This window comes from Nerophis lumbriciformis, linkage group LG31 (assembly GCF_033978685.3).
Source record: "Nerophis lumbriciformis linkage group LG31, RoL_Nlum_v2.1, whole genome shotgun sequence".
In the NCBI taxonomy this organism is placed as follows: Eukaryota; Metazoa; Chordata; class Actinopteri; order Syngnathiformes; family Syngnathidae; genus Nerophis; species Nerophis lumbriciformis.
Window position 1 is genome coordinate 23470001 of NC_084578.2, and position 16302 is coordinate 23486302.

Below are 16302 nucleotides of genomic sequence, written 5' to 3' on the forward strand. Positions count from 1 at the left end.
ACAACAAAATTAGGCACAATAATGTGTTAATTCCACGACCGTATATATCGGTATCGGTTGATATCGGTATCGGTAATTAAGAGTTGGACAATATCGGAATATCGGATATCGGTAAAAAAGCCATTATCGGACATCTCTAAATGTAACCTAATATAAATGTAGCCTTAATGTCCAAATACATCATCTTCATCCTTCATGATGGTCATAATGTTTGACTAAACATGTAACCAATTTTGATTTCTACTCTTTCCCAGCATTTTAACATGTCTAGATTCACTTGTCTTTTTCACAATTGGAAAAAATCATGAAGGGAAAAACATTTACAAACAAGTGACATTATTCTTCCTCAGAGAGGCTGAAGCTGTCTGACATAAGTAAGCGCGCACGCACACTCCCGCACGCACACTCCCGCACGCGCCCAGACACACACACACACGCACGCACACGCACACCCACACAAGCAATCTCACCCTGAGCCTCGTTAGCACAGTGGTGGACACCCACGTCCTCCCCCAGGGGGTAGATAGGTATGAGGTCCACAGCACCCAAACACGGATGGACACCCGAGTGTGTGTTCATGTCAAACAGCTGACACGCTTTTTCACAGGCAGATAGAACCGCCTCCCCTGGAATTAAACACATGTACTTTATATTATGTGTCATTTTGACAACTTTGCTTGTTTATCAATTTATTTATATAATCACATACTATATTTGTTATAAATTTATTTCAATCTTCTATAAAGGACTCGTTCCAAATGTAATCATTCATTGCTAGTGCTTCAGTACTTTACAATAATTGAATACGTACTGATGGACTGGATACTGGCTACGATGGTGATGACAGAACGGCTGTAGTCCAAATCATGGAAGATGTTCAGTACAGTAGTTTCCTCTCTTCTTACACCTGTCAATCAAGTAAAAACACATTTATCACAACTCAAACACTCACAATACCAACAAAATCATTTTCAATAAATGGTATCTTTTAATAATGTACTTTGACAACAAACACCGATAATATGTTATCATAAATAATATTTTTTATTAATGAACACTAACATTATCAACCACTGAAAATACTTTTTCATAAATACTACCTTTTAATAATGAACTATATCATCATTAGAGTCAGGTCGGGCTTATACCGCCACGGGTAAGATGTACCCCCGTGCTACCTGCCGCATTCGGGCAGATGGGGCTTGTAAACCTGGTAAGGCAGCCCATCTAGGAGAAGGAAATCTCCAATCTCAAAACCACCACTGCCTTGCGGTCAACCCACTCGAGGGTAAGGCTCAGGGAGTAAACCCCGACAGAAAATCAAGAGCCAGAGCCCTGAAGGCGGTTTGACGTTGTAGCGTCATTCCGGCAACTCCTGTGGCGTCGCTGGTGCCAAGTTGTATCGACACTCGTCGCTCCCTTGGATCCACCAGCCATGCGGAGACGGGGGGCTTGCTGCCTGGACAACAGCTTGCCCTTCATAGTGCCATGCCCAAGCCGTGTAGATCCACTGGAGAGGTCCACTGGAGAGGTCACTCCAGCAGATACCGGTTCTAAGCCCATCCGATTGGCGAAAGAAACGGTGCCAGGGGCCATTTCGCAGTGAGACCCACCCCCTTTTTTGGATCTACCCCATCGTCTCCCGAGGCGGAAGGATGCCGACGATATAATCAAATACTGATAGTATTACTTTTTAATTAATACTATACTAATCGCAAATACACCACAATTTTTTAGATGTGAACAGTAACTTCAAACATTGATAATAATACTTTTTAAATAAATACTACACAACCACTTTTTAAGTTGTATTTTTTACAATATTTTTACAATTTTATTATAATACTGATAATAATAACATTATAAATTATAATAATACAATAAAACAATAACATTATAGGTGTTGTTTGTGACCTTTACGTGAATGCCTAAGCATTATTTCAAGCCCTCTTATGGCTTTTAGAACATAATGCCCTAACTGCGCCTATAGCTGGCAGCACACATTAGCTTTGTGTGTAGTCAGCTACTGATAATTAGTTGGATAGCTACTTTTTAATCATTAAATTTATATTCTATCACAATGGTTCTTAAACTTTTATCACCAAGTACCACCAGAGAAAACATTTGGCTCTTCAAGTACCGTATTTTCCGCACTATAAGGTGCACCTAAAAACCACAAATTTTCTCAAAAGCTGACAGTGCGCCTTATAACCCGGTGCGCTTTATATATGGATAAATATTAAGATTCATTTTCATAAAGTTTAGGTCTCGCAACTACGGTAAACAGCCGCCATCTTTTTTCCCCGTAGAAGAAGCGCGCGGTGCATGCTGGGATATGTGACGTTTCATTTCCATTTGTGTGTTTATGTAAAGACCCCAAAATGGCTCCTATTAAGTGTGTTGTCTGTCTAATTATAAATAATGCAGACGAGGCGTGTTAACTGAGTTCTCAACGTTTACTCACAGCGTGCTCATAACCACATTCTAACTCCCAGCATACAACGCTTCTCAGGGCTACCGCGCATGCTCGTAACTATCGTTGCATGCTGGGTAGTGTAGTTGTTATATTTGCTAGCTCATAACAGCACATTAAGAGACACGCTTACGCGCTTAATTCAATACTCGCCGTCATTCCGGGTGGATTGACAAAAGACCTCCAGCCGCTAGATATTGGTGTCAACAGGGCATTCGAAGCTAGACTGCTAACTGCGTGGGAACAGTGGATGACGAAGAAGCGCGCGGTGCATGCTGGGATATGTGACGTTTCATTTCCATTTGTGTGTTTATGTAAAGACCCCAAAATGGCTCCTATTAAGTGTGTTGTCTGTCTAATTATAAATAATGCAGACGAGGCGTGTTAACTGAGTTCTCAACGTTTACTCACAGCGTGCTCATAACCACATTCTAACTCCCAGCATACAACAACGCTTCTCAGGGCTACCGCGCATGCTCGTAACTATCGTTGCATGCTGGGTAGTGTAGTTGTTATATTTGCTAGCTCATAACAGCACATTGAGAGACACGCTTACGCGCTTAATTCAATACTCGCCGTCATTCCGGGTGGATTGACAAAAGACCTCCAGCCGCTAGATATTGGTGTCAACAGGGCATTCGAAGCTAGACTGCTAACTGCGTGGGAACAATGGATGACAGAAGGCGAACACACCTTCACTAAGACGAGGAGGCAGCGCCAGACGACGCCAACATCTGCCAGTGGATCGTAAATTTGCCCAACTTTTCACTTCGGACACCGAAGACGAAGGATTTACGAATGAAGAATAACTTCAGAAAGTGAGCGCTATGTTTATTTTGTGTGTTGTGACATTAACGTTCGAGCAACATTATGTTGCTATTGCTCTGCACTATTTTGAATTTTACTATGTTTGTGATTGCACATTTGCGTACATTTTGGGAGTGAACAGAGTTGTTAGAACGCTGGTTTTTAATATATTATTAAAGTTTGACTGACCTATCTGACTGTTTTTTTGACATTCCCTTTAGCGCAGCGTAGGCGCGGCTTATAGTCCGGGGCGGCTTATTGGTGGACAAAGTTATGAAATATGCCATTCATTGAAGGTGCGGCTAATAATCCGGTGCGCCTTATAGTGCGGAAAATACGGTACCACTATCTTGGACTGTTTTTGTGTATGTGCCCGCAGACTATGGTGAAAATGTAACTGAGTAAGTTGCAAACGACACCTTTAACTAACAATGGAGCTCTGCAGGTTTTAACAAGTCATTTTATAGATGTTTTAGGACCTAATGAATCAAATTTAAAACCATTTCACAAACAAAATGTTTAACCTAACTAAAGACACCAGAAACCTCTTTATTGTAAACTAATATCACGGATGTAACTAAACTCGTTACATCAGTCTTGTTACATCCGTCGGCACGCTGCCATGGCGAAACATCTCCGCGTCACATTTTGGCTCATTGTTTCTCATTCTAATGATCTGTTTTTACAATGTTCCTGTTTGGGGTTGTTCATGATCAACAGTTGCTTATAGATGGACTTAGACTTAGACAAATGTACTGATCCACAAAGGGAAATGTTTCCACATAGTAGCTCAGTTATAAAGGATGGAAAGGATAATGCAGGTATAGACTAAAAATGTACCATAGTAGCAATATAAAATATAACATATATGTAATATTTAAATATTATATATACAGTTAATAACATGTACTGATATATTATATTATATTTGTATATAATATAGACAATATATAAAACATCCCAATTACCATGTACAATATTACAGTATATGTAACAGCTTCAGCAAAAGAAGGGCAGCATAAACTAGATAGTAGATCCAGCAGAAAATATACATATAAAAAAAAGAGAGGTAGCTAACATAGAAGCGGTCAGGTAATAGACATATATCATCTATTGCTGTATGGCGAGTGATTATACAGCTTGATGGAGTGCAAAATGAAGGAGTTCTCGAATCGAACACTGTGGGAACGAAGCTGAAGGAGCCTGTTGGAGTATGAGCTTGTATGGTTATTTTTATTTATTTTTTTGTCATAATAAAATACAATCATGTGTGCTTACGGACTGTATACCTGCAGACTGTATTGATCTATATTGATATATAATGTAGGAACCAGAAAAATTAATAACAGAAAGAAATAACCCTTTTGTGCGAATGAGTGTGAATGAGTGTAAATGGGGGAGGGAGGTTATTTGGGTTGGTGCACTAATTGCAAGTGTATCTTGTGTTTTTTATGTTGATTTAATAAAAATTGAAAATAAAAACCGGTGGTTGGGGACCACTGCTGTAGAGGGTCCAGGGTTCTAGCTGAGCCAACACAAATCTTTCAGGATCTTCATGACATGAGACGTCAGGGCAACCAGTCTGAAGTAATTCAAGCCTGATGGGATGGACTTCTTGGGCACCGGCACTATGCAGGATATTTTCCATAGCGCTGGTATCCTTTCTAACTTCAGACTCAGGTTGAAGATGAAGTGCAGGATCTCAGTCAGCTGAGCAGCACAAGTCTTCAGGACCCAGGGAATGACTTGGTCAGGGTCTGCTGACTTGGCTGGGTTGACTCTTTCCAGCTGTAGTCTCACATTGCCAGGTGTCAGACACACCGGGCTGGCTTTCTTAGTGGGGGTGGAAGTGGGGGCTAAGAAACAGCAGTGGCAGTCAACAGTGAAGGAGTTTGTGGATTGGTGGTCAGGGGATGTGTGAGGACAGGAGTAGTGGGGTGAGGGCCAGTAAGGAGTGCATTGCTAAATCTATTGAAAAACTAATTCAGCTTGTTGGCTCTATCTACACCTCCATCCAGCAGTTTGGTTTTCCGAATGTTATTCTGCTGGAGTTTGGCCTCTAGCGTCCTTCTGTAGGCATCTTTTCCTTCTCGCAGCTTAACTTTAAGCTGCCACTGTATCCTCCTCAATTTATCTTGATCACCAGATCTGAAGGCTAGTTTATTTTTATTCAGCAGCACCTTTAGCTGGCTGGTGATCCAGGGCTTATTTGGGTAACAGTGGACAGATTTTGTAGGGATGATGGAGTCCTCACAGAAATTGATGTAGTTTGTGATGCAGTCTGTGATGCTGTCAATGTCTGTCCCGTGAGGCTTACAGACCACGTCCCAGTCTGTGGTCTCAAAACAGTCCTGCTGGGGGAGACATGCTTCCTGGTTCCGCCTGCGCACTGATTTTGTTCAAACAGGCTGCCTCCTCACAGCAGGAACATATTGAGGTGTTAAAAGCACCAGATTGTGGTCAGACCATCCCAGGGGGGGCAGGGCAGTGGCACTGTATGCATCTTTTGAATTAGCATACAGTAGGTCCTGAGTTTTATTGTCCCGTGTTGTACCGTGCGCATATTGGTGGAAAGTGGGTAAAATTGAGTGCAAAGAAGCATGATTAAAGTGACCCGAAATGAGACAAGAGCATCGGGGTGTTTGTCTTTTGCCTAGCAACAGCGGCATGAATGGTGTCGCAAGCAGCAGCCTCGTCTGCAAAAGGACGGATGTACATTCCGATGAAGATTACAGAAGTAAACTCCCTTGGCAAATATTATGGTTGAATTCCAACAGCCGGAAGTTCAATGTCCGGCATACAAACAACTCCTTTACAGTAATATGTCCAGGATTACACAACCTCTCGTTCACCAAGATGGCAATCTTGGTGAATCAGGAGTGTGTCTCATCCGCCTGTGAGGTTGTGAAGCCAGGTAGAGACGAGCTGTGGTCCGGGAAGTCAGCATGTAGCCAAGCACATGATAATGCACACGGCGTACTCCTCGGACGAGCCCAAACAATTCATCCATTGTATTCGCCAAAGACGGCACCTTCCCCATTAGGACAGAGGGAATTGCAGGCTTAAATTTCCTTCTCCGCTCCTTCATCTTTGTGCCGACACGTCATCCCCGGCGCTTTTTCCGTAGTTCCATGGGAATGTTCAACCGCGATACCCATAACGCTGGCAAGGAGAGTGCAAACAGCTCCTCGCGTGTGTAAACAGAGGACCGACTGCTCAACTGATCAAATCCAAGCACAAAACGGCCCGAAAAGAAAAAGAAAAGTAACTAAAACACGCAAACGCGCCCAAGAACCATAATTAGTGGTTTATGGAAAAGATAAGTGATAAAAAAAGCAAGAAAAGTTGAGAATAATACCAAAAATAAAGTAAAATGAAGGAAGACAAGGGAGATATGGTGGTGTGTTGCCACTCTTTCAGGCGCATCAAAGGAAAAAAAACAAAAAACAAATCCATCCATCTATCCCTTTTCTACCGCTTGTCCTTTTTGGGAACGCAGGGGGTGCTGGAGCTTATCTCAGTTGCATTCGGGCGAAACACAGATAGACAACATTCACACACTAGAATTTTTTTTTAAATAAATAAATAATTATTAATGAACACTAGGAATTATTTTTAAAACATGCTACTGGGGGGGAAAATAGTCATACCTTTCCCCACACTTCCCCAACCCGGACTGTTGAGCGACTGAAACTCTACATATAACAAGAATGGGAAATAATTCCACTTTCAAAGCTTCAAGAATTAGTTTCCTCAGTTCCCAATCGTTTATTGAGTGTTGTTAAAAGAAAAGGTAATGTAACACAGTGGTGAACATGCCCTTTCCCAACTATTTTGGCACGTGTTGCAGCCATGAAATTCTAAGTTAATTATTATTTGCAAAAAATAAATAAAGTTTATGAGTTTGAACATCAAATATCTTGTCTTTGTAGTGCATTCAATTGAATATGGGTTGAAAAGGATTTGCAAATCGTTGTATTCCGCTTATATTTACATCTAACACAATTTCCCAACTCATATGGAAACGGGGTTTGTATTTAAGCTGAGTAGTGGCAGCTGGAAGGCGTTGGTTCCACAAACTTCGTGCCCATGTTCATGGACACGTCGTCGCCACTGGCATTCTCCTGCGTCTCACCCTCCGAGGTTCCTTCCCGTGTTGGCACTGATGTCTCCCTCCTGTGTGCCCAGCACAGCTGTGTCTTGATGGAACCACCAGTTAAGTTATTTTTGTATGCTGTTTTTTCATTGTGTGGTTCCTCCCTTACCCCCATCGCATTTTGTTAATTCCTCCTGGGAATAAAGACCGTTGGCATCTTTTTCTGCATCTTGGGTTCCGCACCATACAAGATCGTAACAGTTGGAACCGACCAGAAAGATGGAACCCGCACAGAAACACCCCATCAAGATGGCTCTTTGCAGTCAAGCCCAACGACTGACTGAGCAGGAGGAACGGCTAAAGAACATGGGCATGGGTCTACAAGGTCTTGCCGAGCGTCAGGATGTCATGATAGAAAGCCTGACCTCCCGCCTCAACACTCTGCTTGCTCGTACCCAGCCCAAACATGGTGCTGATTCCGTCGCCAGTTCTGTCCAGGCGCCAGTCCAGGCTTCAGCAGCGCCGGTCAGCTACTCCCAGCTCTACCGACCGGAGAGATTCTTGGGGGATACTGATGACATCCATTAGTTCCTCACCCAGTGCGAGATCCACTTTGAGCTGCAAGCTGCGACTTTTGCATCTCTCATCTCTCGGGGCGAGCAAGAGCATGGGCTACGGCAGACTGGAGACGCAATACCGTCACCAGCTCGTCTTTTCTGGCGTTCTCCAAAGCGCTGCTCCAGATTTTTCAGCGACACCCTCCAGGCAGGGAAGCAGCACGTTTCCTTTTCAAGATGCGTCAGGGCTAGCGTAGAGTCTCTGATTATGCTATCGACTTTCGCACAAAAGCGGCCGAGAGTGATTGGAACTACTATGCCCTCCTGGACGATTTTTATCTTGGACTTGCAGAGAATTTCCGCAAGATGATTATTCCGCTGGCTCTCCAAACTGTTCTGGATGACCTGATTAAGCGAGCCCTGATCATCGACAAGCGGTTGATGAAGGAGGACTTCGAGTCACGACTAAGTTTTTTTTATATTACCCTCTCGCACTGCTCCTGTCGTACTTGGGTTAAACTGGCTGCTAAAACATAACCCTAACATTGATTGGTCGCGTTCTACTATTCTTAACTGGAGTGTTGCGTGTAACACACACTGTCTTCGCACCGCTGCTCGTCCTCACGCTGTTAACCGTACGCCACCTGCTGAAATCATTGACCTTGCTACACTACTAGTAGAATACTATGATTTAAAGATGGTGTTTAGCAAGGATAAGGCATTGTCACTCCCCCCTCATCAACCATATGGTTGTGGCAATAACCTCTTGTCGATTACCCCATTACCTTCATCCCGTCTGTACAATGTGTCCAGGAATGAACAGAAAGCGTTAGAGGAACATATTTCTTCCTCCTTAGCTGCTGGTATTATTAGACACTCGTCTGCACCTGTAGCTGCCGGTGTTCTCTTTATTGAAAAGGACAAATCACTGCGCCCCTGTATTGACTTTCGCACCTTCAATGAAATTACAGTCAAGAATAAGTACCTTCTCCGCATTTACGCCCCTCCACTCTGCTAAGTTTTTCACAAAACTCAACGTTCGGAATGCGTATCACCTTGTCCGGATCCACGAGGGTGATGAATGGAAGACAGCGTTTAACACTCCATTAGGACATTTCGAATATTTGTTCATGCCCTTTGGACTGACAAATGCTCAAAGTATTTCAGAATTTCATTAATGAAATCTTTCGGGACATGTTGGATCGATTTCTGTTCGTGTATCTGGATGACATTTAGATTTTTTCTTCCAACTGAGAGGAACATGTGCAGCAGGTTTGGTTGGTTCTCCAACGACTGATAGAAAATAAACTGTTTGTAAAAGCCGAGAAATGCTAATTTCACAGCACGTCGATTTCTTTCCTAGGGTTCATAGTACAAAAGGGCCATCTTAGGTTGAGGATGTGGTTAATTGGCCTGCTCCCACAACTAGGAAACACTTTCAGAGGTTTCTGGGGTTCGCAAATTTTTATCGGCGAGTCATATAAAATTTTAGCCGTGTTGCGGAACCATTGACTAGGCTCACATCCTCCAAGGTACCTTTTGTCTGGAGTCCACTTTCAAGTACGGCATTTTCACCAGTGCTGATTCACTCTAACCCATCTCTTCAATTTGTTGTCGAGGTGGATGCCTCCTTTTCAGGCATGGGGGACGTCCTCTCCCAGCATTCCGCCCTCGACCGGAGGCTGCACTCCTGTGCCTTCTTCTCTCGTCCCCTGACTGCTGCAGAACGTAATTATGAAATTGGCAACAAGAAACTACTGGCTGTCATCTTGGCCCTTCTTGGAGTGGAGGTACTGTCTGGTGGGGGCTGATCTACCTACCGTTCATCGTTCACACGGACCACAAGAACCTGACTTATTTCTGCGCTGCTCAAAGACTTAACCCACGTCAAGCCTAGTGGGCATTATTCCTTACACATTTCAACTTCACCATCACCTTCCGCCCCAGCTCTCAGAACACCAAGCCGGATGCACTGTCCAACATCTTTTCTGGCCCCACTGATGAGACACTACCGGAACCAATTATACTCCAGTCCCGCATCCTCGGTGGCCTGCAATGGGACATTGAGAAGCAGGTCAAGGAAGCCCTCAAATATGCTGCGCCTCCAGAGGGGTGTCCATCCGGACGCATATTTGTCATGCCAAGGTTGCGTTTTGATGTTTTATGTTGGGGATATAGTTCTAAGGTTGCCTGTCACCTCGGAGTGAGTCACACATCATTCCTTCTGGCTCAGCGATTTTGGTGGCCTACTCTACAAGCAGATGTTAAAGAATTTGTGGCAGCTTGCCCAGTCTGCACCCGGAACAAAGCGTCCCATTTAGCTCCATCTGGACTTCTCCTTCCTCTACCCATTCCGGCTCGACCATGGTCTCACATCGTCTTGGACATTGGACTGCCTCTCTCCAATGGTAACACCACTATCCTCACTATAGTGGACCGGTTCTCCAAGATGGCTAATTTTGTGGCACTCCCCAAGATACCATCGGCTTTGGAGACAGCCCAGCTGCTGGTAGAGCAGGTATTCCGGCTTCATGGAATCCCCACGGAGGTGGTCTCCGATAGGGACCCTCAGTTTTCGTCATCAGTTTGGAGGCGTTCTGCAGGTCCTTCGGTGCGTTACCATGTCTGTCCTCCGGCTACCACCTTGAGAGTAACGGGCAGACGGAACGCACCAATCAGGACCTTGAGGCGGCCATCCAATGTGTCTGCCATCAGCAGCCCTCAACTTGGTCAGCTGAACTTCCCTGGATTAAATAGGCCCACAATTATCTCATTAGCTCGGCCACAAGATTGTTGTCCTTCCATGCAGCCTACAGTACCAGCCACCTGCATTCCTTTTCCTCGAGTCAGAGGTCTTGGTCCCGTCGGTGTCGGCCCACCTGCGCCGAGCACGTCTGTGCATGGCTGTGTTTAGTGATTTTAATATTGTATCACTGTCTGAACAATCAAAGGCTGTCCAAAGTCTACGACCCTCTGAATGCCCACTTGATAGCCTACCAAGCTGAATTTTTAAATATGTAATTGACTCTGTTGGGCCCTATGTATTAAACATGAACAATTACTTATTTTGGGTAGTCTACCTAGTTGCTTGAAACTACTGGTAGCTGAAGTACAGGTGCATTTAAAAAAAAACAAAAAAAACCCCACATATTGGCTCTATTTGTTTTGTCAAACTATAGGCCAATTTCTAAGATACCATTTTTATCAAAAATATTAGAAAAGGTGGTCTATAATCAACTGCAATCTAACCTTATTTCAAATGAGATGTGTGAATCATTCCGATCAGGTTTTAAATCTCATCACAGCACAGAAACAGCTCTTGAAAATTGGATGACTTCCGTTTAATAGTTGGCGCCGGTAGCTAAGCTGTGCTGGTGCTTTTAAATTTGACAGTGGCATTCGACACAACCTTTTACCATCTCGTCTTGAGTCTTGTGCAGGTCTTAAAGGCACTGTCCTAAAGTGGTTCATATCCTATCTGAGAGACAGGTCTTTCGCTGTCAGGGTGACTCAAGGATACATTTTGGGTACCGTTTTATTCTCCCTCTACATGGGATCAATTTTTTAAAAACATAAAACCCCCTCTCATTTCTTTGCAGATAATGTGCAGATGTATTTACATTTAATATAAACATGTACTCAACTGAAGCCCTACTTCAGTGTCTACAAGAGGTAAAAGACTGGATGGCCATTATTTTTTTAACAAACAATTGAGATTTCTTGTCTGGCCTGAACAGTGACCTTTGTCCAATATGCTCCTATTGTTGTTCTTCTGCAAAACGTCTAATTGTATCAATAACTCTTGACAGGCAAATAAGTTTTGTGGTAAAAAAGCTTTTTTCCAGCTCAGACTATTTCAGAAGATCAACTCATACCTGCCCATAAACCAGTTAAAAACAGTTGTGCATTCACGTAATGTCCCACTTAGAATACTGTAACTCTCTATGCTCTGGCATTAATCAATCCACCACTCGCTGTTTACAACTGGTCCAAAACACAGCTGCCTGCCTGCTCACAGGAATGAGAAAACATGAGCACATCACTCCTGTACTGGTTTCTCTCCACTGGCTGCTTGCTGTTTTTAGAATTCAGTTTAAGATGTTATTTGATTTAATTATTGTAAATCTCTCCATGAGCTGGCTCCACCATATTTATCTTACTTACTTATTTTGAATACCCCGGTCAGAGCTCTAAGGTCATCTGACCAGTGCGTTTTAGAGTGCCCATGGTCCAGACTAAAGACAGGACGAGATAGAACTTTTGCATTAATCGGTCCTAAAATCTGGAACACTCTCCTTCTGAATCTCAGAGCTGCTTCATCCCTCAAGTCTTGTAAATATTATTTATAAACACACTTATTTGCGCTGGCATTTAACACATGCTGAGTTGGACGTGTGTTATAGTTATGCTTTTCTACTATTTATATGCATATTCCTCAGTTCATTATATTTTTAGTACTTTTTTGTTGTTTATGTGTAGTGCTTATTTCATTTTTTCCATTTTAGTTGATTTATTTGTTTAGCTGTGTTTTATATATAGAATGTTCTTTACTTATTGTGATTTGTTTTAATACTTTTACCATTATTTTTATTTTATCTTTTACCTTTCTGTTTGTAATCTGTACAGCACTTTGAGGCAGTAGTGGCTGTTTTAAAATGGCGCTTTCTAAATAAATGAACCTTTACTTTGACCTAATATTCCTTGGGAACTCTGAAATAAATTAAGCCATTTTTCTGATTTTCCATTGAATTCCAATGGCTGCAATGTCCAATGCTTCTCTCTGAGCTGCCACCTTAACGTGGTAGAGGAGTTTGCGTGTCCCAATGATCCTAGGAGCTATGTTGTCCGGGGGCTTTATGCCCCTTGGTAGGGTCTCCCAAGACAAACTGGTCCTAGGTGAGGGATCAGACAAAGAGCAGCTCGAAGACCTCTATGAAGAAAACGAACAAGGAACCCAGATTTCCCTTGCCCGGACGCGGGTCACCGGGGCCCCCCTCTGGAGCCAGGCCCGGAGGTGGGGCACGATGGCGAGCGCCTGGTGGCCGGGCCTGTCCCCATGGGGCCCGGCCGGGCACAGCCCGAAGAGGCAACGTGGGTCCCCCCTCCAATGGGCTCACCACCCATAGCAGGGGTCATAGAGGTCGGGTGCGATGTGAGCTGGGCGGCAGCCGAGGGCAGGGCACTTGGTGGTCCGATCCTCGGCTACAGAAGCTAGCTCTTGGGACGTGGAACGTCACCTCGCTGGGGGGGAAGTTCCGGCTAGATATAGTCGGACTCACTTCGACACACAGCAAGGGCTCTGGAACCAGTTCTCTCAAGAGGGGCTGGACTCTCTTCCACTCTGGCGTTGCCGGCAGTGAGAGGCGACGGGCTGGGGTGGCAATTCTTGTTTCCCCCCGGCTCAGACCCTGCACGTTGGAGTTCAACCCGGTGGACGAGCGGGTAGCTTCCCTCCGCCTTCGGGTGGGGGAACGGGTCCTGACTGTGGTTTGCGCTTACGTGCCAAAACGTAGCTCAGAGTACCCACCCTTTTTGGATTAGCTCGAGGGAGTACTTGAGAGTGCTCCCCCGGGTGATTTCCTCATTCTACTGGGGGACTTCAATGCTCAAGTTGGCAGCGACAGTGAAACCTGGAGAGGCGTGATTGGGAAGAATGGCTGCCCGGATCTGAACCCGAGCGGTGTTTTGTTATTGGACTTTTGTGCCCGTCACAGATTGTCCATAACGAACACCATGTTCAAACATAAGAGTGTCCATATGTGCACTTGGCACCAGCACACCCTAGGCCGCAGTTCCATGATCGACTTTGTAGTTGTGTCATCGGATTTGCGGCCTCATGTTTTGGACACTCAGGTGAAGAGAGGGCGGAGCTTTCTACCGATCACCACCTGGTGGTGAGTTGGCTGCGATGGTGGGGGAGGATGCCGGACAGACCTGGCAGGCCCAAACGCATTGTGAGGGTTTGCTGGGAACGTCTGGCAGAGTCTCCTGTCAGAGAAAGTTTCAATTCGCACCTCCGGAAGAACTTTGAACATGTCAGGGAGGTGCTGGACATTAAATCCGAATGGACCATGTTCCGCGCCTCTATTGTCGAGGCGGCTGATTGGAGCTGTGGCCGCAAGGTAGTTGGTGCTTGTCGTGGCGGTAATCCTAGAACCCGTTGGTGGACACCGGCGGTGAGGGATGCCGTCAAGCTGAAGAAGGAGTCCTATCGGGTTCTTTTGGCTCATAGGACTCCTGAGGCAGCGGACAGGTACCGACAGGCCAAGCGGTGTGCGGCTTCAGCGGTCGCAGAGGCAAAAACTCGGACATGGGAGGAGTTCGGTGAGGCCATGGAAAACGACTTCCGGACGGCTTCGAAGCAATTCTGGACCACCATCTGCCGCCTCAGGAAGGGGAAGCAGTGCACTATCAACACCGTGTATGGCGAGGATGGTGTTCTGCTGACCTCGACTGCGGATGTTGTGGATCGGTGGAGGGAATACTTTGAAGACCTCCTCAATCCCACCAACACGTCTTCCTATGAGGAAGCAGTGCCTGGGGAGTCTGTGGTGGGCTCTCCTATTTCTGGGGCTGAGGTCGCTGAGGTAGTTAAAAAGCTCCTCGGTGGCAGGGCCCCAGGGGTAGATGAGATCCGCTCGGAGTTCCTTAAGGCTCTGGATGCTGTGGGGCTGTCTTGGTTGACAAGACTCTGCAGCATCACGTGGACATCGGGGGCGGTACCACTGGATTGGCAGACCGGGTTGGTGGTTCCTCTCTTTAAGAAGGGGAACCGGAGGGTGTGTTCTAACTATCGTGGGATCACACTCCTCAGCCTTCCCGGTGAGGTCTATTCAGGTGTACTGGAGAGGAGGCTACGCCGGATAGTCGAACCTCGAATTCAGGAGGAACAGTGTGGTTTTCGTCCTGGTCGTGGAACTGTGGACCAGCTCTATACTCTCGGCAGGGTCCTTGAGGGTGCATGGGAGTTTGCCCAACCAGTCTACATGTGTTTTGTGGACTTGGAGAAGGCATTCGACCGTGTCCCTCGGGAAGCCCTGTGGGGAGTGCTCAGAGAGTATGGGGTATCGGACTGTCTGATTGTGGCAGTCCGCTCCCTGTATGATCAGTGCCAGAGCTTGGTCCGCATTGCCGGTAGTAAGTCGGACACGTTTCCAGTGAGGGTTGGACTCCGCCAAGGCTGCCCTTTGTCACCGATTCTGTTCATAACTTTTATGGACAGAATCTCTAGGCGCAGTCAAGGCGTTGAGGGGATCCGGTTTGGTGGCTGCAGGATTAGGTCTCTGCTTTTTGCAGATGATGTGGTCCTGATGGCTTCATCTGGCCAGGATCTTCAGCTCTCACTGGATCGGTTCGCAGCTGAGTGTGAAGCGACTGGGATGAGAATCAGCACCTCCGAGTCCATGTTTCTCGCCCGGAAAAGGGTGGAGTGCCATCTCCGGGTTGGGGAGGAGATCTTGCCCCAAGTGGAGGAGTTCAAGTACCTCGGAGTCTTTTTCACGAGTGAGGGAAGAGTGGATCGTGAGATCGACAGGCGGATCGGTGCGGCGTCTTCAGTAATGCGGACGCTGTATCGATCCGTTGTGGTGAAGAAGGAGCTGAGCCGGAAGGCAAAGCTCTCAATTTACCGGTCGATCTACGTTCCCATCCTCACCTATGGTCATGAGCTTTGGGTTATGACCGAAAGGACAAGATCACGGGTATAAGCGGCCGAAATGAGTTTCTTCCGCCGGGTGGCGGGGCTCTCCCTTAGAGATAGGGTGAGAAGCTCTGCCATCCGGGAGGAGCTCAAAGTAAAGCCGCTGCTCCTCCACATCGAGAGGAGCCAGATGAGGTGGTTCGGGCATCTGGTCAGGATGCCACCCGAACGCCTCCCTAGGGAGGTGTTTAGGGCACGTCCGACCGGTAGGAGGCCGCGGGGAAGACCCAGGACACGTTGGGAAGACTATGTCTCCTGGCTGGCCTGGGAACGCCTCGGGGTCCCGCAGGAAGAGCTGGACGAAGTGGCTGGGGAGAGGGAAGTCTGGGCTTCCCTGCTTAGGCTGCTGCCCCCGCGACCCGACCTCGGATAAGCGGAAGAAGATGGATGGATGGATGGATGGCATGTCCAATGTTCTAAAGCTTTCTTGCAGAAGGTGCAGTGTGCTTCATATTAAGTTTGACATGTCACAACATGGTGGAGGAAAATCACAACACTATACCTATAAGGGATTGTTAGCAGTTCTACAAAAGCTAAATGGTTCACTTTGCTGTGTGTTCAGCTGTCAGAATTAAGCAAACAGAGAAAAACATTGTCTACAAACAATTGTCTTAAAAGAAAGAAAGCCATTAAGGAATGCAAGCCTCAAACTGAATTTGGATAAGAAAAA

At 45.8% G+C, this 16302-nt stretch overlaps 1 protein-coding gene across 4 annotated transcripts in view; it reads right to left on the minus strand.

Moving 5' to 3' along the window:
* ftcdnl1 (formiminotransferase cyclodeaminase N-terminal like 1) overlaps nt 1–16302 on the minus strand; it is a 159213-nt gene that overhangs the window by 77469 nt on the left and 65442 nt on the right. For all 4 annotated transcript variants that reach the window (XM_061926432.1, XM_061926433.1, XM_061926435.1 and 1 more), the window contains exons 3-4: nt 812–907; nt 471–626 (exon numbers count right to left, since the gene is read on the minus strand). In XM_061926432.1, the coding sequence (XP_061782416.1) occupies nt 471–626; nt 812–907 (252 nt within the window). The remainder of the gene's footprint in view (nt 1–470; nt 627–811; nt 908–16302) is intronic.